General features: G+C 41.5%; 1 protein-coding gene across 2 annotated transcripts in view; it reads left to right on the top strand.

Moving 5' to 3' along the window:
• Nucleotides 1–11,241, top strand: part of LOC134350814 (zinc finger protein OZF-like) — a 75,770-nt gene extending 64,529 nt beyond the window's left edge. For both annotated transcript variants that reach the window (XM_063056531.1, XM_063056532.1), the window contains exon 2: nucleotides 1,774–11,241. In XM_063056531.1, the coding sequence (XP_062912601.1) occupies nucleotides 1,774–3,014 (1,241 nt within the window). In that variant the 3' untranslated portion in view covers nucleotides 3,015–11,241. The remainder of the gene's footprint in view (nucleotides 1–1,773) is intronic.
• The last annotated feature ends 16,503 nt before the right edge of the window (nucleotides 11,242–27,744 follow it).

Below are 27,744 nucleotides of genomic sequence, written 5' to 3'. Positions count from 1 at the left end.
TGCCAGCTGGCAGCAGAAAAAAATTGAGGAGCCTTTTATATTTAAATGCCTACTGGAAATTTTATCGCACATCCTAGTTGTGCGACCACTGACGCCAGGCAGACAATCTCCGAAGAGTGTTGATAATGGCTGGGCTCACCCGTCTCGTAAAGACACTGCCCAGAAGAAGGCAATGGCAAACCACTTCTGTACAAAAATTTGCCAAAAACAATCATGGTCATGGAAGGACCATGATCGCCCACGTCATATGACTTGGCATGTAACGATGATGATGACGATGACTGAAAATATAATTAAAGGATTTGTGTAGAGGGCCCATAAGAACACTGAAATGAGTCAAAGTAGACTAGATCTCAAACTATAATGGTAAAACAAAGGCTTTGAAAAGTATGTATTGCAAGAATTCTAGAAAGCAGGAATGCTTTGCTGGGGAGTCGGGTTAATATGACTGTGCCTTACACTAAGCGAATTTTGTACTGCAGTATCAACAGTCTGTGAGACCAAGTGGAAATCAGATCATACAAGTAGCTAATCACTTCCTGGTTTAGCTGAATATTGCAGGGATTAGGACACAGCTGAAACAGCTAGTTGCAAGCCGCCAGGAGGGAAACTTGATGTATTAATTATTCAGTCGGGTGTGGAAGTTTCTCAAGGGAGCTGGTAGCTATGGAGTACAAGTAAGAAAAAGAGAACAAAGAAGGAAACCAGTTTTGGGAACAAAATGCTCAGACTCTTCAAACAAAGGAGCCAACGAGAGAGACTTGGAATGAGTGAGTTTAAGAAGTAACATTTTAGAAGTAAGATTTTACTAAATCAGATCATGTTATGCTATTTGTTTACTGCAATATGAAGTCAATGCTGGATAGGCAATGTAATCAGTTGTCAGATCGTGACATAATTGGGAATACCGGTGCTACAGACTTCTTGAGAGGGCGAACATAACAGTTTGATAACAGATTTAATGTAGGTCCAGTGCTTTGGCACCCTTTATGTCACCATTCTGACACGGATAGGAACTGTACCTTGTATCTAAGATGTTGACTCCAAAATATACGTGTGACTGTTATCCTTGTTCATTATTTAAGTGTTGAACTAACTTGAATGTAAAATGAAGTGCAGTATTGTGCTCTGTTACTTAATTCCATTGAACAAAAAGATATTAATTGTTAACCTGGTTTGTCTGGGTTTGTTGCTTAGCGATCGACAGTTGTGGGTGGGGGTGGGATATATTCTTGGAGAAGTAACTGATCGCTGAGCTTGTTCCGAAATACAGTGGACATAGAGAAGCCGGAGTATTCTGGCTTACAAATGTATGCCAATTCAGGGCGGTAATGAGGGGTATAAATAGGGTAAATGCAAGCAGGCTTTTTTCCACTGAGGTGAGGTGTAACTAGGACTTGAGGTCATAGGTGAAGGGTGAAAGGTGAATATTTAAGGGGCACATGAGGGGAAACAACTTCACTCAGAGGGTGGTGAGAGTGTGGAACGAGCTGCCAACAGAAATGGATGCAGGCTCAATTTCAACATTTAAGAGAATTTTGGATAAGTATGTGGATGGGAGGGGTGTGGAGGACTATTGTCCATTTGTAGGTTGATATAATCAAAGCGCTTTGCTTCTGCTCACAACGAGGTGACCACCGTTGGCCGTGTGGATGAGAGCTGAGGAAGGTATAGAACCCAACTGTTTAGCCTGCAGACACATAGAACATATCCTTGAAAGAAGTCAAGGTCCTGTTGGAAATTGAGAATAAGATAAATAATTTTGTTTTGCAGAAGGATCATACTGCACAGAGCCGAGGGGAAGAATGGATACTTCACTCCCTGAAGAACAATTGCACGGGAGTGGCTCAGGGAAAGGTGTTACATCTGTGACTGCACTAACTGTCATCGAACGCAGTCGGGAAGGAAGCCCACATTCAGTACATTTAATTGGTCAGCAAGCCAGTGCTACATCATCAGATCTGAAACCATGCAGCAACGCCAAGAACTTCCTTAAGAAAGGCATTTTGGAAGATGTAGATGCTGAAGATTATTCACTTCAGGGGATGCAAAGTCCTTCAACCCTGTTTCCAAAAGATCATGCACAGGATGAAAATTTCAAGTGTTCTCACTGTGAAAAGACCTTCAAAGAATTATCTTCATTTACTACTCATGAGCAGACCCACAGAGACGATAACCCACTGAAGTGTAAAGTATGTGACAAGGTCTTCATGCACTTGTCAAGTCTGCAAAAGCATCACCGCATACACACAGGAGAGAGGCCGTTTAAGTGTGAGGTCTGTGGGAGAGCCTTTTCCGTTTCATCGAGCCTCTTACAACACCAACGCATTCATACGGGTGAAAAGCCCTTCCAGTGCAACGTCTGCCAGAAACGCTTCACTGAGTCCTCTTCCCTCAGAACTCACCAGCACATTCACACAGGCGAGAAACCTTTCAAATGCAATGAATGTGGCAAAGGCTATAGCAGGTCATCACAGCTGCTAACCCATCAGCACACACACACTGACGAGAAGCCTTTTCAGTGCACGGTTTGCCTGAAGGGCTTCATCCAGTTTGCCCACCTGACCAACCACCAGCGGGTCCACACCGGTGAGAAACCATTCCAGTGTGACCTCTGTCAGAAACGTTTTGTTTCGTTCTCCTCACTTGCATCACACCAGTACATCCACACGGGCATGAAGCCCTTCAAATGTGAGTTGTGTGGCAAAACTTTCACCCTGTCGTCAAACCTCCTCAAACACCGGCGCAGCCACGCTGGCGAGAAGCCCTTCAAGTGTGATGTCTGCGGCAAGACCTTCACTGTGTCCTCCAGTCTCCTGAAGCACCAACGCATCCACACGGGGGAGAAGCCGTTCAAGTGTGCGGTCTGCTCAAAGTGCTTCATTGATTCCTCTTCACTGAACAGGCATCAGCGCATCCACACAGGTGTGAAACCGTTCAAGTGTGAGGTCTGCAACAAGGTGTTCACGGTGTCCTCAAGCCTCCTAAAACACCAGTATATGCATACCAGGTAGAAGACCATTCATTGTGATATCTGGAGATGCTTTAGGATCTCCTTTTTGGTCAGGTTGTGGAAGTACATCTGTGCAGGACAAAGACCATTGAACCACTGTGTCTCGGAAGGGCTCCGGTGTGATAAGTGTTCATCCAAGCGTGTCAGCCCTGGTTACTTCCCTGACTTCTGGCATGAGCAGTTATCACGAATGAGGAGTTGTACGAGTCTGAATAGGTTAGCATTCGAATTCTTTTGCACTTATCATTCATCCCAGCAGAGCTGAGCTTGTGCAAAAGTTCAGGCAGTGCTCACCTTGAGTTATGACCACATCCATGTTTCTGCATGGTGTTTTGTATACTACTTCAGCATCCCAGGATCAAACTATTCAAAACCAGATCCACCACACTATGACATGAGTCACTGTAGTCCAGCATGAAAACCAGGACTGTTGACCTACTGAGACTGCAGCAACCATCAACCAGCATTGACACTGATCCCTGTTTTTTAAAAAAAATTCACATATTCTCATGGGCTCGTCTCAGATTCTGCCACTAAAACACCCATGTACCAACCCACAGATGTGGCAGAAAACTGGAGTTATATTTATTGATTTTTTTTAGAAAGCAGGGTAAGTTAAATTGATTAAAATGGGTAATGTTGCTCATAACCCCACTTTTAGCTGTGTTAAAGCAATTACTATCAGGTTAAAGATGTACAGAGCAGGTTCTTTATAGATTGGAAGGCGCTGCCAGGGGAGGTGGTAGATGTAAGTACAATAGCAATACTTATGAAGGAAGCATTTAGAAGGATACATAAACCAACAGACCTGTGCAGGCAGGTGGCATGAGTTGGACTGGTATCATGGTGGGCACACCATGCACTGTACTGTTCCACATTCTCTCACATTAAGAAATATTTATTGATGAATAGGAGGCAATTACTTTTAAAATTTTGTTTCCTGAATGCTCACAAAAGTGGTTACATTTCCAGGCATAGTGACCACTTTATATTCATCTGTGGTTTTAAATGAGCAGAACTGCCCCAGGGTCATCACAGGCGCATCATCAAATACAAATTTTCACTGAGCTTTAATAGGAAATATCGGGGAAAATATCCAAAATCTGCATCAGAGATGGGTTTTAAAGATTTCTAGAGAAAAACTTGGCAGGTAAAGATTTCAAAGAAGCACACACAAAATGCTGGAAGAACTCAGCAGGTCAGGCAGCATCCATGGAAATGAATGAGCAGTTGATGCTTTGGGCCGAGACCCTTCTTCATGACCCTTCATGAGTCCTGAAGAAGGGCCTCAGCCCAAAATGTTGACGATCTATTCATTTCCATAGATGCTGCCACCCCTGCTGAATCCTTCCTGCCTCTGCAGACTTCCTTGTGTTTAAGATAAAGATTTAATTTAAATTTGAGGATGATGAAGTGGCTAAGATTTAAGCATATTTTGGTTATAAGCTTGGAGAAGATGGAAGAGACAAGGAGAGATTTGAAAACAGCATTTTAAAATCACGCACTGCCTAACAAAGAAACAATGAAGGTCATCACGTATAGCGATGTTGAATAAACGGGACAGTGATGGACATTTGAAATGTTTACCTTCAAGTTTACCACTTGAAGTGTAGGGTATTTTTGGCACCACTTTTTGCCATTTCCATCTACAGTGGATTCCAGTAAATTGGGACACATCAGGACCAGCACTTTTTGGCCCAATTAAGCAGCTGCTCCAATTAGCCGGTGTCATGGAAATAGTTAAAAAGGTATAAAAAAAAGACAAACTACTGTTTAACTGAGTAACAAATTATGTATTTAAATGAAATACTGAACAAATTAGGGCACTACCAATGTCACTACAGTACTATAAAACTGTGTAAGTTCCTAATGGTTATTGATGGAGGAATTCATCCGGTGTACACTGTATGGGGAAGGGGCGTGTCATGTCCATTCTGGAACAGCTCACTCATCCTTGGTCCCCAATGGACGCTCAGCTCTCACCTGTGGCTCCAAATAGCTGTTTGCATGCGACAGCGGCCACACCTCCAGTACACCACTTCAACAGGTGGGCTAAACCAGGTGAAGGTTGCCAACAGGCCTCGTACCCCGGTGAGAGAGGGACATGCCTCTCCTAGCATGTGTAGTCATCTCTGGCAGACTACAGTGAGATCCAACAGCCAGGAAGGTAGTTCTACAAAGCTTTGTGAAGAGCGAAGGGCATGATAAGGCATTGGTGAAGTCATGGTTATCTACTGCAACCAAGGAAGATCTCAGTTTGTAGACAACTACATGTACCACTGGATCTGGCCTTCTGAGGGTGAGAGTGGAACTGTCCCATTGCAATGGCTTTTCCATTTCAAAACCTCCCACACAGATATCATTGTCATCGGATATGATGGACAACCAACACTGCTGTGTTCTTTTGATTGACTGTAAGTGAACAAAATTAGCTCAAGCACCTAGTGCAGATAATGGACTGCCTTCATACAATGCTTTCAATGACTGCAGCCTCCAGATCTTCATTTTCATTGTAACATTCAAGATGATTGCCATACCTTTGAATTCTTTGTAGCTCCTAAACTGTTGAAGTAGTGAACTCGTTTTGTTTTCTTTCGTGGCCGTTTCTGGTGTCTGCAACCCTGCCTGCTTGAAACGGCAGTGAGCAAATCAGTCCTGAATTGTCTGGCAGCTTATTTCGTGTGGGCTATCAGTGACAAAAATCACTGCTTTTTTGAACACAAATGCACACAACTGACACTATTTAAAAACTATTTGCTGTAAGCATGGTGTAGTGTCTAACATTCATACAAGTTCATGCGATTGGCACTAGTTAGAAATTGTTTGGCCACAGTTTCCTATCTCAGTTAAGTGGCACAGTGTACCAAATAAACAAAGGGAATCCCAGCTATTTTCTTGATTAGTTCTTGTTCTTTAAGAGTTGTCCCAAATAAGCAGCTTCCCCAGATAACAGATGGATCGATTAACCGGAATCCACTGTACTTCCTCACATCTTTAAGTAGTTCAGCCAAGAGATCATACAGAGAGGTAAGGAACTATCTATCCTATAGTATCAACCAGAAACACAAAGCCTAGATGTTCATTTGTTTATTGATCCATGGCCTGTGGGCATTTCCATCAGCATTTGATGCCCCTAATCTGGTTTACTTGAGAGGTGATGTGAACTGTCTGTTCAGACAATTTTAGTTCTTGGCCAGAACTATGGTTCTGTAAATGTAGAGATTTGTGGGGTTTCAACTCAACAAGAATAAATGATTAAAATTTTACCCTTGGTTGTGATGATGTGATCTGAAAGAAAATCTGACGTGGGAGTATTCCCATGCATTCCCTCCTGTCAACCTCCTAGGTTGTAGAATTTGCAGGTTCGAGCTGCATTGCTGAAAAAGCACTGACCTGCTGCAGAGGTCTATTACATCTGGAAATATGCTTAGTGTCATTACACTGGAAGGGTGTAGGAAGGACTACTGGGAGTGGAGGGCTCGAGTTATAAGGAGAGGCTGATGGGCTGAGATAGTGTTCCCTGTAGTGTTGGAAACTGTATTGAAAGGTGACCTTACTGCAAATGTACGTAAAATCATGAGGGGCACAGACAAGGAGGATGGCAATCTTCTTTGCAAAGATAGGGGAGTCTAAAACTAGAGAGCATTGGTGAGAGGGGAAAGGTTTAAAAGGGACTTAAACGTTTATACCAAAAATTAGTGGGAAGTTTAAGGACTGGGAAGCTTTTAAAACCAACAGAAGACAACTAAAGAACCACCAGGAGAGAAAAGTTGAAATATGAAGGTAAGCCAGCCAAAAATACCAAAGAAATACCGTAAGTTTTTTTCAGATATAGAAAGAGTAAAAGAGAGGCGTGAGTGGATATTGGACTACTGGAAAATGATGCTGAAGAGGCAGTGATGGGCAACAGAGGTGAAGCATTTTGCTTCAGGCCACATTGTAGAAGACACCAGCAGTGTGCCAGACATATAGAGTGTCAGGGGGCAGAAGTGAATGTGGTTGCTATTACTAAGGAGAAGGTGCTTGGGAAGTTGAAAGGTCTGAAGGTAGATAAGTCAGCTCAACCTTGATAGATTGCACCCCTGGGTTCTGAAAGAGGTGGCTGAAGAGATTGTGGATCTTTCAAGAATCATTAGATTCTGGAATGGTTCCAGAGGGCTAGAAAATTGCAAATATCATTCCAGTCTTTAAGAAGGCAGAAGAAAGGAATTAACAGGCCAGTTAGCTTGACTTCAGAGATTGGGAAGGTGTTGGAGTCCATCATTAAGGAAGATTTTTAGGGGTACTTGGAGGCACTTGATAAAGCAGGCCCTGGTCAGACCCCACTTGGAGTACTGTGCTCAGTTCTGGTCGCCTCACTACAGGAAGGATGTGGAAACCATAGAAAGGGTGCAGAGGAGATTTACAAGGATGTTGCCTGGATGGGGGAGCATGCCTTATGAGAATAGGTTGGGTGAACTCGGCCATTTCTCCTTGGAGCGACAGAGGATGAGAGGTGACCTGATAGAGGTGTATAAAATGATGAGAGACATTGATAATGTGGATAATCAGAGGCTTTTTCCCAGGGCTGAAATGTTTGCCACAAGAGGACTCAGGTTTAAGGTGCTGGGGAGTAGGTACAGAGAAGATGTCGGGGGTAAATGTTTTACTCATAGAGAGTGGTGAGCGCGTGGAACGGGCTGTCAGCAACGGTGGTGGAGGCAGATACGATAAGGTCTTTTAAGAGACTTTTGGATAGGTACATGGAGCTTAGAAAAATAGAGGGCTATAGGTAAGCTGAGTAATTTCTAAGGTAGGGACATGTTCAGCACAACTTTGTGGGCCGAATGGCCTATATTGTGCTGTAGGTTTTCTATGTGTCTAGGTTTCTAAATTAGCATGGTTTCCTTAAGGGAAAATTTTGCCTGACAATTCTGGTGAAATTCTTCGAGGAAATAACAGGCAGGATAAACAAAGGAGTGTCACTGGATGTTGTTCACTTGGATTTTGAGAAGGCTTTTGAAAAGGCGCCACATATGAGGCTGCTTAACAAGATAAAAGCCCATGGTATACAGCATGGATATAAGATTGGCTGATTGGCAGGAACCAAAGAGTGGGAATAAAGGAAGCCTGTTCTGGTTGGCTGCCAGCGACAAGTGGTGTTTTGCAGGGGTCAGTATTGGGACTACTTCTTTTCATGTTATATGTCAACGATTTGGATCATGGAATTGATGGCTTTGTGGCCAAGTTTGCAGATGATACATAGATAGGTGGAGGGGCAGGTAGTGTTGAGGAAGCAGGGAGTCTGCAGAAGTGGCAGATGAATATAGTGTAGGGAAGTTTATGGTCATGCAAGTTGACAGAAGGAATAAAAGGCATAGACTAATTTGTAAACAGGGAGAAAATTCAAAAATTAGAGGTGCAAAGGAATTTGGAATTCATGTGCAGGATTCCTAAAGGTTAACTTGCAGGTTGAGCCAGTGGTAAGGAAAACAAATGCAAGGTTAGCATTGATTTTGAGAGGACTAGAATATAATAGCAAGGATGTGATGCTGGGACTTTAAGGCATTGGTCAGGCTGTACTTGTGATGATTGTGAGAAGTTTTGGGCCCCTTATCTAAGAAAAGGTGGTGGCATTGGTGAAGGTCCAGAGAAGGTTCAAGAGAATGATTCTGGGAACGAAGGGTTAACATATGAAGTGTTCTGGATGGCTCTGGATTTGTACTTAACTGGGGTTTAGAAGAATGGAGTTAGAATCTTACTGAAACCTATTGAAATGCTTAGAGTGATGTTTCCTATAGTGGGTGACTCTAGGAACAGAGGGTACAGCCCCAGAATAGAGAGGTGTCTAGTTAGAACAGAGATGAGAAGGAATTTCTTTAACCAAAGGGTGGTAAATTCGTGGATTTCATTGCCACGGATGGCTGTGGTGGTCACGTCATTGAGTATATTTAGAGCAGAGGTTGATAGGTTCTTGGTTAGTCAGGGTGTCAGAGGTTATGGGGAAAATTCAGGAGAATGGATTTGAGAGGGATAATCAGCCAAGGTGGAACAGCAGAGCAGGCTCAGAGCCTAATGATCTCATTCTTTTCCTATGTCTTATGAAGAGGAAAATGTTTAAAAGGACCCAAGAGGTAACGTTTTCCGCACAGAAGATGGTGGGTATGTGGAATAAGCTGCCAGATGAAGTGGTTGAGGTGGGTAAAATTCCAATGTTTAAAAGATATTTAGACAAGTACATGGATAGCAAATGTTTAGAGAAGGGCTTCCCAACCTTTTTTAATGCCATGAACTCCTACCATTAACAGGGGTCCATCTACCCCAGATTGGGAACCCCTGGCTTAGAGGGATATGGACCAAACACAGAGACTAACTCATGCAGGGAGCTTGGCTGGCATCAATGTGTTAGGCTGAAGGGCTTGATTCTGTGCTGTATGATTCTCTGACTCAGTGTGCTAGTAGAAGAATATTTAAAGGAGACTAGCCAAGTAGGTACCTTTATCCTCTAGGTTAAAAAGTATATTCATTGTCAGTAGAGCTACAGTGATCCAGGAGATGGAAAATATTCCTCAATCTATTTCTATGTGGTGGAATGTCAGTCATTTACATCAAATACTTGGTGTTTGACCCAGTGTTATAGCCACATGATTTGTGTAGCTAGTCTAGTTAAGTTTCCAATCGGTGGCCACACTTCCCTCCCATACCTAACCCCTAAATGTTGATGTGGGAGTTATCAGTGATAATTCCATTGAGTGTTAAAGGTAGGTGATTAGACACTCTTGTAGGAGAAAATCATGGCTAGGCATTCCTGTGGATGAATGTACAAGATTTACAAAAGGGATCGGTTCTTAAAAAAACATCATGTTTAGTGAAAATGTGTAACTTAATACGAGATGAAAAGCATTTAAGGGGATTTGGGTGTAGTGTATGGACAGTTGTGATTTTATTATTACGATGAAAATTAAGAATCTATGCCAGAATGTTGTCCATGAAGGTATGGAACATTTATTTATTTAGAGATGCAACAAGGTAATAAGGCCGTTTCAGCCAACAAGCCCATTCCACCCAGTTACATTCATGTCACAAATTCACCTACCTACTCGTGTTTTTTGAATGTGGGCTGAAACCAGAGCATGTGGAGGAAGCCTATGCATGTCCTAAGCAGAAGGTACAAACTCCTTATAGACAGTGGCAGAATTGAACCCGGTCCGCTAGTACTGTAATTGCATTACACTGACTGATACACTACTGTGCAACTCAATATCTCACTGTCTGAAGAAGATTGAATGGAACTGAACACCTCCATCAATAGACATTCCCACTTCTATGCTAATGTTGGAGTGGAGATCACAAAGCATTTGAAGATGGTTGGGCAGAGAGGACCGATTGGAGGAGCTCTTGGCGTGTCCTGGGTCTGAAATGGTTGTGATTGTTGCAAGCCAACTATCTGTCCCTAAATTGACTATGACTATAGCTTGTGGAGAGTTTCCTCTTTAATTTCCATTGCAAATTTTCTAAGGCTCATTAATGTCAGCGGCAATCACTCTTGTAAAACTCTCTTACTTACTCAACCCATCATATGAAGTAGTAGTGTTATATTTTAAAGAACACTATGCAATTAGCTCCACAAATATTGAATGTAAGTTTAACAACTCATCTGTTTTAGGATTAGTTGAGGGATAAATCTTGGCTGGTTAGTGTAGCTAGACTGGGATCTCTTTCTGTGCTGTCTGGCACATGGCATTTTTCTCTGTGCCACAATAGCTTGTCAACACAGGAGAAATCTTTCAAATGCCACCACTGCAACCTGTCCTTCAACACCTTTCCAGCTGCTAGTAAATGATAGTTTAATCATGGGATTTGTGAGAGAATTCCTGTAAATTGATCCAGAGGAATACACAGTTGATCTTGCTAACGTCCTGGTTTAACTGGCATCTGGGCACTCTTCAGCATGGAGTTTGTGCAATGGATAAGATGATCGAGAAGCTGCAACAGTACGAACTTTATCATCAAGTGTCATGTGGAGAGGCGATGATACAGAAAGTATTTGGTAATCAACTCTGTAGTTGATGCACGTCAAGTTCCTGAACATTTGCTCATTAGGAGTAGGGAATAGATATCTGTAAATTCTGAATAAATTACACTAAGTGGGAATGGATGTTAATGAATGGAATAATGTCTCATCCTAAAAATAATGTTTGTCATTCTTTATGATCAACTCTTGTATTTAAAGAATTAAAGAAACAAAAAGAACCTAAGCTTCTTTCTCCAAGTGATGTTTTCTTCACTAATATGGAATTTACTGAATGTATGAAATAATGAGCATGTCAAGTAATTGCAGGAGATGGCTGAAATGTTCCAGATGACTGATTTTTGTTTTGGGGAGGATTTTAGGTTATCTTTCTCAATGGAGTAAACTGTGGGAGAAGAAAATCCTACCCACTTCACAAACATTAGCAAATTGATATAAATTCATCATATATTTACATGACAAGTAGGTAGAATATATTTGTGAAAAAGTTGTAAGCTTCCTGATGAGCCTACAGAGCAGTATTTTAGGCTAACATGAGGAAATCTGCAGATGCTGCGAATTCAAGCAACATTATTTTAAGCTTCCACTTTTAGCAACAGTATTTTAGGCTTCTACTTTTCCTTCGACATCCTCCAATGCAAATTTGGTGAAAAGTAAGTCTTTCTCTCAGGCACTTGAATGATCATTTGTTCCTTTGTTCTCACCCAATTCTGACATTCTCTGTAGTTCTGCTGTTGGTGAAGGAAGGGGGACATTAACAGAAGTTTGAGAAATTGATGTTCATGCCATCAGGTTGGAGACTATCCAGATGGAATATAAGTTGTTGCTTCTCCAAGCTGATTAGAGGAGGCCATGATTGACATATCTGAATGGGAAGAGGAATTAAAATGGGTGACCACTGAGAAATCCCACTCTTTCTGGTGGATAGAGCATAGGTGCTCATCAAAACAGTCTCCCAATCTACATTGCCTCCCCTCTAGTGTTCTTCCCCTTTTCTTTCTTCCATGGCCTTCTATCCTCTCCTATTAGATTCTCTCTTCTCCAGCCCTATATCTCTTTCACCAATCAACTTCCTAGCTCTTTACTTCACCCCTCCACAGCACACTGCCCCCCCCCGGGTTTTACCTATCACCTTGTGTTTTTCCTCCCTTCCCTCACCTTCTAACTCTGACTCCTCATCTTTTTTTTTCTCCAGTCCTGCTGAACGGTCTTGGTCTAAAACATCAACTAAGCTTTTTTCCATAGATGCTGCCAGGCCTGCTGAGTTCCTCCTGAATTTTGTGCAAGTTGCTTTGGATTTCCAGCATCTGCAGGTTTTCTCTTCCTCATCATATGTTAGTCCTTTGATCCCCCAGGATCATTCCCGTGAAGCTCCTCTGGTCCATCTCCAATGCTTTTTTTCTTAGATAGTATTCTTTCTTACAATGTATTCTTTCTTAGATAGGGGGTCTTGTGGTGTTCAATAACTTTTATGCAGAGTTGCTTGGAGTATTCTTTTGTCTTCATGGTGTAGTTTTTGCCAGGATACTGACTCACCAGCAGTTGGACCTTTCAGATACAGGTGTATTTATACTATAATCAATGGAAACACCTTGACCGTACACAGGTCTCCAAAAACAGATCCTCATTTAACTAATTATGTGACTCTAAAACCAATTGTCTGCACCGATGATGATTTGGCGTGTCATATTAAGGGTGGGAGGGGGGTTGAATAGTTATGCAATCAATTATTTTGTATTTTATATTTGTAATTAATTTAGATCAGTTTATAGCGATCTGTTTTCACTTTGACATGAAAGAGTCTTTTTTTCTGATCATTACTGTCAAAAAAGCCAAATTAAATCAACTGTGATTCAATGTTGTAAAACAATAAAACATGAAAACTTCCAAGGGGGATGAATAATTCTAATAGGCACTGTAATTCCTTCTCTCCCCCTACCCCACTTATCTATCACGCCCCCCCCGTGCCCCTCTCATCTGGATCTACCTAGCACCTGCCAGATCTTGTTCCACTCCTTCCTCAATCTTTACTTCCTAGTTCTCTCTCTTCTTTCCTTCCAGTCCAGATGTAGGTCTTGATTTGAAACATTCAACTGACCCATGCTGCCTGACCCACTGAGCTCTTCCAGCTTTTCGTGCTTCAGATTGACAGCGTCAGCAGTTTTGTCTCCTCAGGTAATGAAGCAGCCCATGTTCAACTGTAGCAAGATCTGGACAATATCCAGCCCCGGTATTAAATGGGTTTACCATTACTAAGTCATCTATTACCAATATCCTGAGGGATTACTTTTGACCAGAAACTGAACTGAACTGGCTCTATTAAAGTTCTCTTACTTGTTTTTAAAACACTCTGAGTGCATCACAGAACTGCTTTTGTTTTATGATCCTACTCGATCTCTCAGATCATCTTCCAGTCTCTTAAAAGGAAACCGTCTCCCTCAAAAAAGAATTGGCAAGTTCGCTTTGTTTTGTACTGTGCTCCTAAACTGTGGAACTCAATACTCTATAAGGGACACAGACTCAGTTGACACATCTAAATGGCAGCTCAAAACCTATTTATTTAACCTAGTTTTTAACTAGCATCTTTTTGTCTTTTATTTTCATGTTTGCACTTCATTGCATTGTAAAACAATTTGAACTACTTTGTAAGAAAAGTGCTCTATAAATAAGTTATTATTAGTGGTATATGCATAATGTGACAAGAGCAAGCTAAGGATCCTCCAGTGAGCAACTTGGGGAGAGGAAAGAGAATGGCGCCAGTGAACAGCGCAATTGAAGGTGATGTCCTTCAGACAGTCCAAAAGACTACTTTTATTTCTTCTTCTTTCAAATATGACCCTGAAACTATTGGAACCTGTGATCTACATATTGATGGTGAGTTTCTGGGCCGATTGAGTGATCTGGCGCTTTGCAGTCTCCAAGGTAGTTCGGCGAGGGTTTGAGCAGACTGTACAGCCCGGAGGTCAAGAAGCCGGAGATGGCGTGAGTCCATGATTGACTCCGTTTCTCACCAATTTAAGCGTCAAGCAAGATCCAAGTCAATGAGGGTGAGAGCGGAAGCTGAGAGAGTGTTCAGTGCCGACTGCCTACGTTTTAATGATGCTGGAGACTTGGGTCTAGAGCAAAGTTTAATCAACACAGTTTGTGGATTGGACTTTGTAGTTCATGTTACGATATATTTCTGGTTTCTGGTCACTCCCTTTTTATTGCTATTTTGTGCAATGTTGATCAGGGTGGATTGGCTTTCTGTGTTTTCTTTGAACAGGTTCATGATGTTTCTTTGTTTCATGGCTGTCTGTGGGAGGATGAATCTCGGAATTGTGTACTGGATACATACTTTGATAATAAATGTACTTTGAATCTTTGCCTGTTAATTCCCCAGAAACCTGTGTATCATCAGCAAGTCTTATCAGGAGTATGAAGGAATACTCTTCGTCTGGATAACTGCATCTTCAATTACATTCAAGACGCTCAACATGATGCAAGACATAGCAGCCTACTTGATCAGCACCTCATCCATGAAAATTCACTCACTTCCTCACCAACACACAGGAGCAGCAGTTTATACATCTCCAGGATGCACTCCAGTTACCGTTGCTGTTTTATACAGCATTCGCACTTCTAATTGAAGTGTGGCCCGGGAGGGGCAGATCGGGAACTGTCCGTTCGGGTGCTGGGGTTGGATCAAGCTTCATCTGGCATCTCATCCACAGCCGTTCCAACGTGGGTGGCCCTGAGTTGGCACCATTAGATGGAGTCCTTGAACCACACAAGCCTCCACACAATGTTAATGGTCATGGAGGTGCTTTGCAGTATCTCAGCAAGACTGCTCAGACAGCATCTTCCAAACCCACAATCTTCAACAGCTGGAAGGTCAAAGGAAGCAAAACCACAGGGAACCCCACCACATGGAAATTGCTGACTAAGCCACACACCATCCTGACATGGAAGTACATTGCTGTTCCTTCACCATCATTCAATTAGAATCTTGGAGTTCTTTCCTTAATAGCAGTGTGGGTCTAGCCAGATTCAGATACAGATTCATTTTTACAGGCACATTGAAACAGACAGTGAAATATGTTGTTTGCTCTAACAAGGATGTGCTGGGGACAGCCTGCAAATATCACCATCCATGCCCACCATGGCTCAATGACTGCAACAATTCAAGAAGGCAGCTCACCACCACCTTCTGAAGGGCAACCAGGGATGGGCAATTAAATGTTGGCTCATGTGAGGCCCACATCCCTTGACTATATAAAAAGAAACCCTCTGAGTGAAGAATTTCTCATTTACTTTGAGATTGTGACTTGCGGTCTAGGTGTCCAGCTGGGAGAAACATCACCTCCACGTTTACCTTGTCAAGAACTGTTTAAAAATTCTGAATGTCTTCATAAGAAAGGCCTGAGGCTCATGAGCAGGTGTGAGGCTAGTAAGTAGCTGAAAGGAGATCCCAGGCCCTGATTTTTATAGGCAGCCATAGTTCTCCCCTGTTTTAAAAGATTAAGCTTTAACACAGAGGAGTGCACCAGCCATCCATTCCCTGGAGTCTGCTCCTTGCTTTAGTAGGGTCATGTAGGGGTATGTCTCTTTCGTGACCACAAGGTCACTCTTCCTGCTTAAATGAGGTTGCCATTGTTGCGATATCAAAAATAAGCTCAGGATGTAGGACAAAATTTCAGGGCCATCTCTGGCAAAATGCTCTGCCAAAACTGTGGACACTAAATGAAATAATTTAAATAATGGAAGTGGAAAATGTAGACAGATACAGGGTTTGTCATTTTCCCAATTCTAGAAATCTGGGCATTTAAAATGCTTTTATAATGTGACCAACAGCTGCTACACACTGGGCTGTTCAGTAAAAATACATATAGAGTCATTGAAAAGTACAGCATAGTAAAAGTTCCTTCAGCCCATCTTGTCCATGCTGAACCATTTAAACTGCCTACTCCCTTCGAGTTGCACCGGAATCGTAGCCTCCACACCCCTAAGCACCATGCACCAATCCAAACTTAAAACTCCTTCTTCTAAGATCTCACTCACTCAACTATGCCACCTAAGCTGAGCATGCTTCCACTCTGTTCTCTGTTGATACAAATGTACCACAATAGTATCAGTTTTATCGGGAATTCCCTTACTTACTGTCCGTTTCACCACTGGCATTTAGGGCAGCAGTGAAGGTCTTTCATCTCTGTCTTTCTTTGCCGAAAACAAAGTCTTGGTCGCGGTAGTGTTCAGGGCTTTCTTCATCATGCCAATAGCTACCTCTTGGTTTTCACTACTGTCTGCTATACAAGTCCCGGGTGGAGACTCAGGAATACTGTCACACACATGTGTCGAAGGATTCTTCATTATTGTTTCAGTATCGGTTTGACCAGTCAGGGTTGTTAGCCCCGAGCTGAACCCCTGAACCTGGAGAACCGGTGGATCACTTTTAGACTGGCCTCTATCTGTTTGGCATGGGTGACCCTACCAAGAGCCAAAGCATGAAGTCCTGACTCCAGTCAACATAGTTCTCTGGGTTATTGAGGCACGTAACCCTCCAAACCATGACAAAATTGTGGTCCTCTTGGAGGGAATTCCTTCAAGTACATAAATAAGTGAGTATCTTTAATAAGAGTGAAGTCTGGGAGGAGGACATTCCAAATCATAGGGATAGCCGATATCTTGTCTAGATATTGGGAGTCTTTTACATTAGGGACTGTTGGAGCCCCCCCCCCCCCCACTCCTGATTCCTGTAGCATTTTGGTTTACAATTTGACTCAATGACTGAGCATCCGCAGGCTATAATGATCTAGAGAAAACTGCTTTGTTGGAACTCATTTGGTGTACTAGGTGTAAATATCAGCTTTGTTCTGAAAGAAATATACACCTGCCTTAGAGAGTGGCCAACAAAGGTTAATTACTCATTGAAGAAATGGTTGTATAAGGAAATTTAACATTCTTCATGGGCCAATGTATGACCTCAACCCAAACCACTGGTGTGGACTCTGAATTGGCCATTCAGCAAGCCATTCATGTAAATCATACCCTCTAAATTACCTATAGAAGTTCAAGAACACTACTTTGCAAGATTAATTGTTGGACAATAAATGCTGACCTTGAAAATGACACTCACATCGCGAGACATGAATAAATAAAAAGCATAAAGAAGATAAAAGGAGCATCAATTGACTATTAATCCACCAATACTTTTCCCTGGCTTTCCAGTAAAATAAGCTGGTGTACAAACCTAAAGCGTATGGATTATGTACCAAGTCTCAATGAACGGTCAAGTTATGCAAAAATGGGTTTAAAACGCAAGGTTTGATGGGATTTAGCAGCTATCTCTTCTCACATTAAGAATGAAATCTAAGTTTATGAGAAGTCAGGAACAAATGCAGACTAATCAGACCTTCTAGCTGAGTCAATTATTTATTTTTATTTGGAGATCCTACCAGCCACACCACCCTGCAACCACTGACAACCCTGGTTACCCTAACCTAATCATAGGACAATTTATGGTGACCAATAAATCTACATGGTAGGTCTTTGCCCCGCAACCCCTGACAATCCTGATTTAATCCTAAATTATTAAATGGGACCAATGAACCTACCTGGTAGGTCTTTGAACTATGGGAGGGAAACGGAGCACCCAGGAAAACCGAGCGCCCAGGAAAGCCTGTGTATTCCATGGAGAGGATGTACAGACTCCCTACAGTTGACACCGGAATTGAACTCTGAACTTTGACACCCTGAGCCGTAATAGTGTTGTGCTAACCATTGCGCTACTGTGGCATCCAATTAGATCCTTGTTGATCTATATCTTACCTTTCCCAACAGGCTTCGTTTCAGTAATGCTTTAGTCTTAGCTAAAACATCTATTTAATTTTGCTTTGAAATGTTCAGTGGCTCATTAGCATTTTGTGTGAATAAATTCCAGACCACTGTGATGTTTCCAGAGAAATTACTTCTGAAATCCCTCCTGAATACCTTGGTTCTAGGGTTTTAATATAACAGAAAATTGGAGAAATTCTCCACAAATCAGGCATCTGTAGAGAGTGAAACAGAATTAACTGTTTGAAGTTGATGACCCATTGGATTTTATTGAGCATACTAAATCTGTATTATTTCTGTTTTCCAGGTTTAGTGCTATGTCTCTTTTGCCCTGTCTAGAACAGCCCCAGATTGTCAATTACTTGAATGAGATGTACAAAGGTTAAAATAGTTTCCATTTTTTAACTTATACTTAAAATTATTTTAAATAATCTAAATTTTCAGCTTTGCAATTATGTATGTCATTGAAAATGATTGTCACTTGAGATTAGTCTTGACTATAACCAATTATTTCCTGTTTAGCACAAACTAACCAGTGAAGGCGACAGTTTTCTCATGGTAACTTTCCCCTGCAACCCTGTGCTGCCATCTACTGCAATGAAAAGTAAGAACTTTAAGCTTTTAATCTGCTCTGATGAAAAATAATTGACTAGCAATATTAACTCAGTTTCTCTTTCCATGGATAGAACATGGATTCATTCAGTTTTCTTTTATGTTCAATTTCTACTTAAGGTTTCTATACCTTCAGTACACCTTATGTACAACTCGAAAGGGACTGGGCCTTTATTGAAGGCTATCGGTTCTCATCTGTCTATATGCCTAAAGTACTTACACCTTTACTTTTCATAAGATGCAAAAAGAATCAAACATTTATTGGTGACTTACTTGTGAATGTTCATAATATTTGGCTTTGAATCTATGCCCCTTTCTTGCCTGACTATTCACGTATGCTGTCTGACCGGCTCAGTGTTCCTGCATTAGACCATAAGCCATTCAGGCCATTCAGCCCAACGAGTCTGCTCTGCCATTCCATAATGGCTGATCCCAGATCCCACTCAACCCCATAGACCTGCCTTCTTGCCATATCCTCTGATGCCCTGACCGATCAACTTCTGCCTTAAATATACTCACTGACTTGGCCTCCACTGCAATCTGTTGCAGAGCATTTCACAGATTTACTACTCTCTTGTTAAAAAATCACCCTTCAGTTCTGAGGCTGTGCCCTCTAGTTCTGGATACCTCCACCATAGGAAACATCCTCTCCATATCCACCCTATCTAGTCCTTTCAACTTTCGGTAGGTTTCAGTGAGATCCCCCCGCATTCTTTGAAATTCCAGTGAGTACAGGCTGCCAAACGCTCCTCGTATGTTAACCCTTTCATTCCCAGAATCATCCTTGTGAACCTCCTCTGGACTCCAATGCCAACACATCCTTTCTGAGAAATGGGGCCCAAAACTGTTGACAATACTCAAAGTGTGGCCTGACTAGTGTCTTATAAAGGGTCAGCATTATCTTCTTGCTTTTATAATCTATTCCCCTTGAAATAAATGCCAACATTGCATTTGCCTTCTTTACCACAGACTCAACCTGTGAATTAACCTTATTGAAGTCTTGCACAAGGACTCCTAAGTCCCTCCGCACCTCTGATGTTTGAACCTTCTCCCCATTTAGATAATAGTCCGCATTATTGTTCCTTTCACCAAAATGCATTATCATACATTTCCCAATACTGCATTCCATCTGCCACTTTTTTGCCCATTCTTCCAATTTGTCTAAGTCCTGTTACAATCGCATTGCTTCCTCAGCACCACCTACCTCTCCACCTATCTTCATATCATCTGCAAACTTTGCCACAAAACCATCAATTCCATTATCCAAATCATTGACACACAATGTGGAAAGTAGCTGTCCCAATACTGACCCCTGAGAAACACCACTAGCATCTTCAGTTTTATATTTTTCATTTCAGTTATAGTTCAGCTGATTAAAAATCATTTACACTTCTGCATAAGATAGTGCTTGAACTCATCAAATAATAAACAGGTCTTTGAATGAAAAATGGTCATTAATCATAAGCACCAATGTAATTAAACGGAAAGACCCTGATGCAGAATGGTTATTCTTGCATTTAATGGGTACTAATAAATAAATATCATACAGAATAACCATTCTCAGCAATATCTACAGACCTTATTCTGTGTAAGCCAAAAGACAATGGTGTATAAAATCTACATTATGGATACAGTTATTACAAAGCTCAGTCAAGTAGTTTAGTTAATAGGCTTTGTTAAAGGGAAATCTTTATTTTTGTTTCCTCCTCCAGAATTCTTTTGTCACTGGGTATTCAGTAAGAATATTCAATTACAGAATGAATATTAACTTAGTGACGTATACTGACAAGTATTTTATGTGTGTAAAATAGCTCCTTATACTCAAGTGACTCCCTTGAGATAATAACTATATCTGGAGGATTGGAAAGACGAAGGGAAAGCATTGGGCAACCTCAACAATCAATTAACTAGTGTAGGATGTCCCGCAGCTTCCTGCAAACCATCATTCATGATTCTCAGCCAGCCAATACAGTGTAAATCTGACGCAGAAAAAAAAACTATATTGCTTTTCTGGAAAGTAAGTTTGTAACGACCAAACCAAAACAATTGCTGCTGCCGGCAACCCTACATCACCAGGGCATGTCGTGTGTACTTATGTGACATGCCCTCAATCCGATAATTATTGCTCCAAAAGTCGAGGATATGTATTCCATCCTTTATTAGTGATTAGCTAACAAGCGGTGTTGAAACGATGAAACTTAAGCATACCCACGTGTAAGCTAAGAGTAAGTGAGCTTTATTAGCAGCCAGCAAAAGACGTGACATCCGCCAGTCCCAAGCTACAAATTGCGACAAACAAAGCACAATTACGTGACTAATCCCCTTCGCTTTTACCACGTCCCACTCTGGTGACTAATTACCATAATAAACATAACAAATAAGCAACACAGAATACAAAACAGATAGAGAATAGATACATGGCTCCTACATTCCAGCCCCCTAATTATTATACTAGAATAGCTACAATTGCATGTTACCAAGATACAGGAGACATGAAATCTCAACATTAACACAAATGTCCTCTTTTGATAAGCAGTCTATCCTGGATTGTGATCTTTTTCTGACAAACCAGGTTGTTCCTCTTGACTGCATTCAACAAAATCTGTTTTGAATTGCTGCTGCCAAAGTTCATCCAAACACAAATCTGAAGCCCCATTAACTGTCAGCTCTGGCCGAGGGTAGTCTCTTCCACCACCATGGTCTCCTTTCAATGGTCCATTACAAGTCCAACCCAGCATTGTTCTGATTGGTAGAGATCATTAACACTGCAATATCACGTGCAATAGCTCAAATGACTTAGGTACGTTCACCTCTGTCAGCAGCTCAATTTCTAACTCGATTTCGAGCTACTCAGGCAAACACCACTATACAAATTTCAGTCCCCAATTGGCCAGGAGGCACTGACCATTCAAAACTATGCTTCGAACCTAAACACAGCAGGAACCAACAAAAGGTAATTTCTTGCCCCATGCTATTCCAGGCTGCAGTGCTTCTAATTTCATAGACACGAATGCTGATATTCATTCGGCATAACTGTAGAAAATGTTTGCTGACAGAATGTAGCACCAAACCAAACCAAAACCAAAATAATTGTTGTTTCTGGCAATCCTACAGATTTGTTACACTTGCACGGCATGCCTTCACTCCAAAAATTATTGCTCCAAAAGTCAAGGATTTGTATTCAATCCTTTATTAGCAATTAGCAAACATACAATCTTGAAACGATGAAACTTAAGTGTATCCGAAAGTAAGCTAAACACAATTGAGCATCACTGAGCAGTCAGCAAAAGATGTGACATCTGCTGTGACAGGTTACTATCTGTGTCAAACAATGCACGAATACATGACTTATTCCCTTTGCTTTCACCATGCCCCCCCATCAAATGACTAGTTAACATAATAAACATAATTAATTCACAACACAAAATACAATGCAGATAGAGAACAGATACATGGCTCCCTCAAAACTGATTATGTATTTAGAAAGGAAGAATATGGGTTACAGGGGGAAATGGGATTAGAGTGATAACTTCAGATGAAGAGTCTATTGTTCAGAATGATCTCTCTGTATTGCAGTTTATATGATTCTATAGGTATTCAAAGAAGTTCTTACATCAAAGTTACCACTGGACCGTTTTTTTAAAGAATACACTTAGAGGCCACTTTATTAGGTACACCTGTAAGTTAATACAAATATCTAATCAGCCAATCACATGAAGTAACTCAATACATAAAAGTTATGCAGACATGGTCAAGAGCCATGGACTCTGTTGCGGCGTCTGGGTGCCCTTACAGGCAGGCTGTGGATTGGGTTTGGCAATCACACTCATGAGTCTATGCATTCCTGCCATTTACTGTTTCATTGTGGTTGTATTTAACTCCTTTTCTCTCATTTCAGTCTTGTCAAGTCTTGACCGAAAGCACAGCAACGTCAATGCTCCCTGCTCACCTTTGTCCTTGTTCAGGGAAAGAAGACTACTCTTTAGATTGACACTGTAAAGGAGCGGTATTTATTTAATATTAAGTTACTGCTTCCGAGTCACAGTTGGCATTCAGTTTGAGAGTTTTAGTTAACGGCACTGTTGGCCTAGCATTTATTGTTTTTCCTTTAGTTCTGAACAACTCTTATTAGACGTCAGTGACCTGTTTATTCACTTCAGTATCTCTCCCTCTGCACCTGAGGCATCACTGCACATCCTTGTCAGCAGGACTGACCACAGAAATGGACCCAGCACAGAGACAACAGCTGACATTCGTTGGTCAGATAGGAGAGAAGTTAAAGTCAGTGGAGGCTCTGTTGGCAGAGGTGACTCACACAGTGTGACAGCTACTTGCAGAATGACAAGCCCAGTTCATGGAGGAGAAGCTAAACTCAGTGGAGGCTGAGTTGACAGCAGTGACTCACACAATACGACAGCTGCTTTCAGGGTGGCAAGCCCAGTCCGAGCAGGAAGTACGGGTGTCAGCCTTCTCAGTGACAGTTCAGCAACTCATCACAGACAGACTGAATCAAGTAGCACTGATTACTGCTCTCGTGACTGCGGTTCAACAGCTTACTAGCAACAACCAGAATCAGCTGGCAGCCATTACTGCCCTCACTGCTGCAATTTAGCAGCCTTCAACCAGGTCAGTCCCCCTCCCAGCATCTCCCACATCCTCCTCTTTAACAGTCTCGTCACCTTATCCATTACAGCCCCGACTCCTAATCTCGCGTGAGCAACTCAATGCATAAAAGCATGCAGACATGGTCAGGAGGCTCAGACCAAACATCAGAGTGGGGATGAAATATCATCTACGTGAACATGGAATGCTTGTTGGTGCCAGACAGGGTGGCTTGAGTATCTCAGAAACTGCTGATCTCCTGGAATTTTTCCACACACATCAGTTTGCAGAGAATGGTGCAATAAACAAGAAACATCCAGTGAGCAGCAGTTTTATGGGTGAAATGCCTTGTTAATGAGAGAGATCAGAGGTGAATGGGCAGACTGGTTGAAGCTAACAGGAAGGAGACAGTAACTCAAATAGACATGCATTACAATGGTAGTGTGCAGAAGAGCACCTCTGAATGCACACCGTGTTGAACCTTGAAGTGGATGAGCTACAGCAACATAAGACCACAAACATACACTCAATGGCTACTTTATTAGGTACAGGAGGTAGTTAATAAAGCGCCAATGAGTACATATATACACATACACACAATACATATGTACAGTACATATATACAATACAGTATATATAAGACCATAAGACATAGGAGTAGAACGAGGCCATTTGGACGATCAAGTTTGCTCTGCTATTCCACCATGGCTGATTTATCATCCTTCTTAACCCCATTCTCCTGCTGTCTCCCTGTAATGTTTGATGCTATGACTTATCAAGAACATATAGATCAAGAAAGTAAGTGGTAGGGCAGGTTGTGTTGAGGAAGCAGAGAGTCTACAGAAGAACGTAGACAGATTAGGAGAAAGGGAATAGAGTGGCAGATGAAATACAGTGTCGGGAAGCGTATGGCCATGCACTTTGGGATAAGAAATAAAAGCATAGACTGTTTTCAAAATGGAGAGAGAATTTAAAAATCTGAGGCGCAAAGGGACTTGGGAATCCTCATGCAGGATTTCCTAAAGGTTAATTTGCAAGTTGAGTCAGTGATGAGGAAGGTAAATATGATGTTAGCATTCATTTCAAGAAGACTAGGATATAAAAGCAAGGGTGTTATGCTGAGGCTTTATAAGGCATTGGTCAGACCGCACTTGGAGTATTGTGACCAGTTCTGGGCCCCTTATCTCAGAAACGATGTGCTAACAGTTAAAGCAGAGGTTTAATGGAATAGGTTCAATGGAATGGTCAAGCAGACCCGATGGGGGGAAATGGCCAAATTTTGTTTCCATGTCTTATGAAGGAAATGGGCACAATTATTTGGTTGCCTCTTTAGAAACCTTTTGCAAAGCTTTTCAAGTTAATTGGGTAAATTCAATATTTTTCTGTGTGGAAGGAAAATAAAGTTTGAACAATTTATTACTTTTTCTGAAGCAGTAATGTGCTGGAATAAACAGAAACCCTTAAATGCACTGAGAATACATAAAATATCACCGAAGAAAATGAAGTTCATGGTATACAAAATAAAGATGGCGGTGCTTGTCATCGAAACATCAGTTAAAATTGATACCTGTACCCAGCTGGAAGCCTGAGAAGAGTTTATTTGTTCATAGTATATACAATTTCTTTAACTGATTTGGATGAAGGTACTGAATGCATCTTTGCTAACTTTGCTGATGATTTAACGATAGGTAAGAAAGTAGTTAGAACATAGAATAGTACAGCACAGTACAGGCCCTTCAGCCCACAATGTTGTGCCGACCCTCAAACCCTGCCTCCCATATAAGCCCCCACCTTAGATTCCTCCATATACCTGTCTAGTAGTCTCTTAAACTTCACTAGTGTATTTGCCTCCACCACTGACTCAGGCAGTGCATTCCACGCACCAACCACTCTCTGAGTAAAAAACCTTCCTCTAATATCCCCCTTGAACTTCCCACCCCTTACCTTAAAGCCATGTCCTCTCGTATTGAGCAGTGGTGCCCTGGGGAAGAGGTGCTGGCTATCCACTCTATCTATTCCTCTTATTATCTTGTACACCTCTATCATGTCTCCTCTCATCCTCCTTCTCTCCAAAGAGTAAAGCCCCAGCTCCATCAATCTCTGATCATAATGCATACTTTCTAAACCAGGCAGCATCCTGGTAAATCTCCTCTGTACCCTTTCCAATGCTTCCACATCCTTCCTATAGTGAGGTGGCCAGAACTGGACACACTACTCCAAGTGTGGCCTAACCAGAGTTTTATAGAGCTGCATCATTACATCGCAACTCTTAAACTCTATCCCTCGACTTATGAAAGCTAACACCCCATAAGCTTTCTTAACTACCCTATCCACCTGTGAGGCAACTTTCAGGGATCTGTGGGCATGTACCCCGAGATCTCTCTGCTCCTCCACACTACCAAGTATCCTGCCATTTACTTTGTACTCTGCCTTGGAGTTTGTCCTTCCAAAGTGTACCACCTCACACTTCTCCGGGTTGAACTCCATCTGCCACTTCTCAGCCCACCTCTGCATCCTATCAATGTCTCTCTGCAATCTTTGACAATCCTCTGCACTATCTACAACACCACCAACCTTTGTGTCGTCTGCAAACTTGCCAACCCACCCTTCTACCCCACATCCAGGTCGTTAATAAAAATCACGAAAAGTAGAGTTCCCAGAACAGATCCTTGTGGGACACCACTAGTCACAATCCTCCAATCTGAATGTACTCCCTCCACCACTACCCTCTGCCTTCTGCAGGCAAGCCAATTCTGAATCAATTTAGTGTAGAAGACATCAGGAATCTAGTGAAGAAGCATAGATAAGGCCAGTGGAGAATCATGGGAAAAGGAGAAATTGACCATTCCAGGAAGAAAAATTTACAGTGAGGTATTGGTCAGCGCATTCACTTTACAAAGCCAGTGATCACTGATCAGGGTTCGATTCCTGTCACTGCCTGTAAGGAGTTTGTATGTTCTCCCTGTGACCAGGTGGGTTTCCTCTCAGTGCTCCAGTTTCCTCACATCTTCCAAAGGTATACGGGTTAAAAAATTGTGGGCATGTTTGTTGGCATGGGAAGTGTGGCAACACTCGCAGGCTGCCCCAGTACAATCCTCGCTGATTTGATCCAATAACACCTTTCACTGTATGTTCCAATGTTTCGATGTATTTGTGGCAAATAAAACTAATATTTAATAAAGCTAATCATTCAAAAGGAAAACACTGTATATATATGTATATATACATAGAATATGATGAGATACCGTAGACATCTGAGAGATAGGAAGATCTAGGCATCCTTGTGCATGATTCATGAAAGGTAGGTACTCTTAAGTAATTATTCATCAACAGAAGGTTTTTGTTTATTGCAAGGGGAATTGATTGCAAAAGTAAAGAGGATACATTTCATTTTTTTTTTGAACATTGAGACACCTCATGTGGAGTATTATGTATAGCACTGGCTTTACTTAATAAAAATTGTTAGTATGTTGGAGGCAGTTCAGAGAAACTTTACAACTAATATTGGTAATGTGCATGTTGTCTCATGGCGCAAGTCTGGACAGGATAGGTTTGTATTCTTTGAAAATTAGAAGGTGAAAAACCTGAAAGAATGCATTTATTAAAGTACTGCTTTCCAGCATCTCTGGAATCTCTTGTGCTTATGCCTTTATTAAAATGTAGTTTCTGAAGGGTCTTGACAGGATAGATGAGGAGAGAATTTTTCCTCTTGTGGAATAATCTGGAATTAGGTATCACTATTTAAAAATGTTATTTAAGTTAGAGGTGAGGCTTTTCTTCTCGTAGAGGGCCATGTCTCAGTGGAGTTGCCGTTCTCAGTGGAAGCAGAATCGATCAGTATGTTTAAGGCAGATATGGATGGATTCTTGAATAAGGGAATGAAAAGTTTGTGGGGATTGAAGGGAATGAAAAGTTGAGGTTACAACTAGATCCATTTGAGTGGTGGATCAGTTTTGAGGGCCAAGTGGCCTACCTCTGCACCTGGTTTCTATGTCTGTATGTTTACAAGTGAAGTGTTTGGCAAGGAAGGGATGGAAAGGAAATTGTAGATAAAAATAAACTTATACTGGCATATACTTTAAAATAGCACATCTATTGGTTTGGAAAGGTGATGAGAAATGAGAGTGTACATCTTCTTTTACTTATTAGTGGGAAGTATTTTTCAGTTCTAGTTTTCTTTGAGAGTATACTAAATATACGTTTTCTGTAGAAATATTAAATTAGTCAATCTAGCTCTGGTGCTTCAGTGTTGTAGGAATTTTGATAATTTTTTGCTCAAAATGTTCTGACATCTGATTGTGTAGGTATTGGTCGCCTTGAGACCAATTTAAGTTTCAGTTCAAGGAGACAACTGTGAGTCTTAAGAGTGGCATATTACATTCCCCTTATTGCAAGATGGGAAATTTGAATGAGAGGGTGAGATATTGTTAAAAGAATCTGTGTTAAAAGATGTAGATCTTAAATTTTATATTTAGCTCAGTACTGTACATTCCTTTCAGGTTTATGAGTGTCATAGTGCCCTTACCAGTATGGTGTATGTACATTTGTGAGAAGAGTTGCATGGGGAGCATTTAGTGAAGAGGTGTGTGTGTATTGTTACGGCATTAGCAACACTGAATATAGAAATGAGCCAGGGTTTCATAAACAAACATAAACATTTATTAAACTCTGCTCAACAATTGCAAAAAGTATT

Source organism: Mobula hypostoma, chromosome 8, assembly GCF_963921235.1.
Source record: "Mobula hypostoma chromosome 8, sMobHyp1.1, whole genome shotgun sequence".
NCBI lineage: Eukaryota > Metazoa > Chordata > Chondrichthyes > Myliobatiformes > Myliobatidae > Mobula > Mobula hypostoma.
This window is presented reverse-complemented; position numbering and strand designations above follow the sequence as displayed.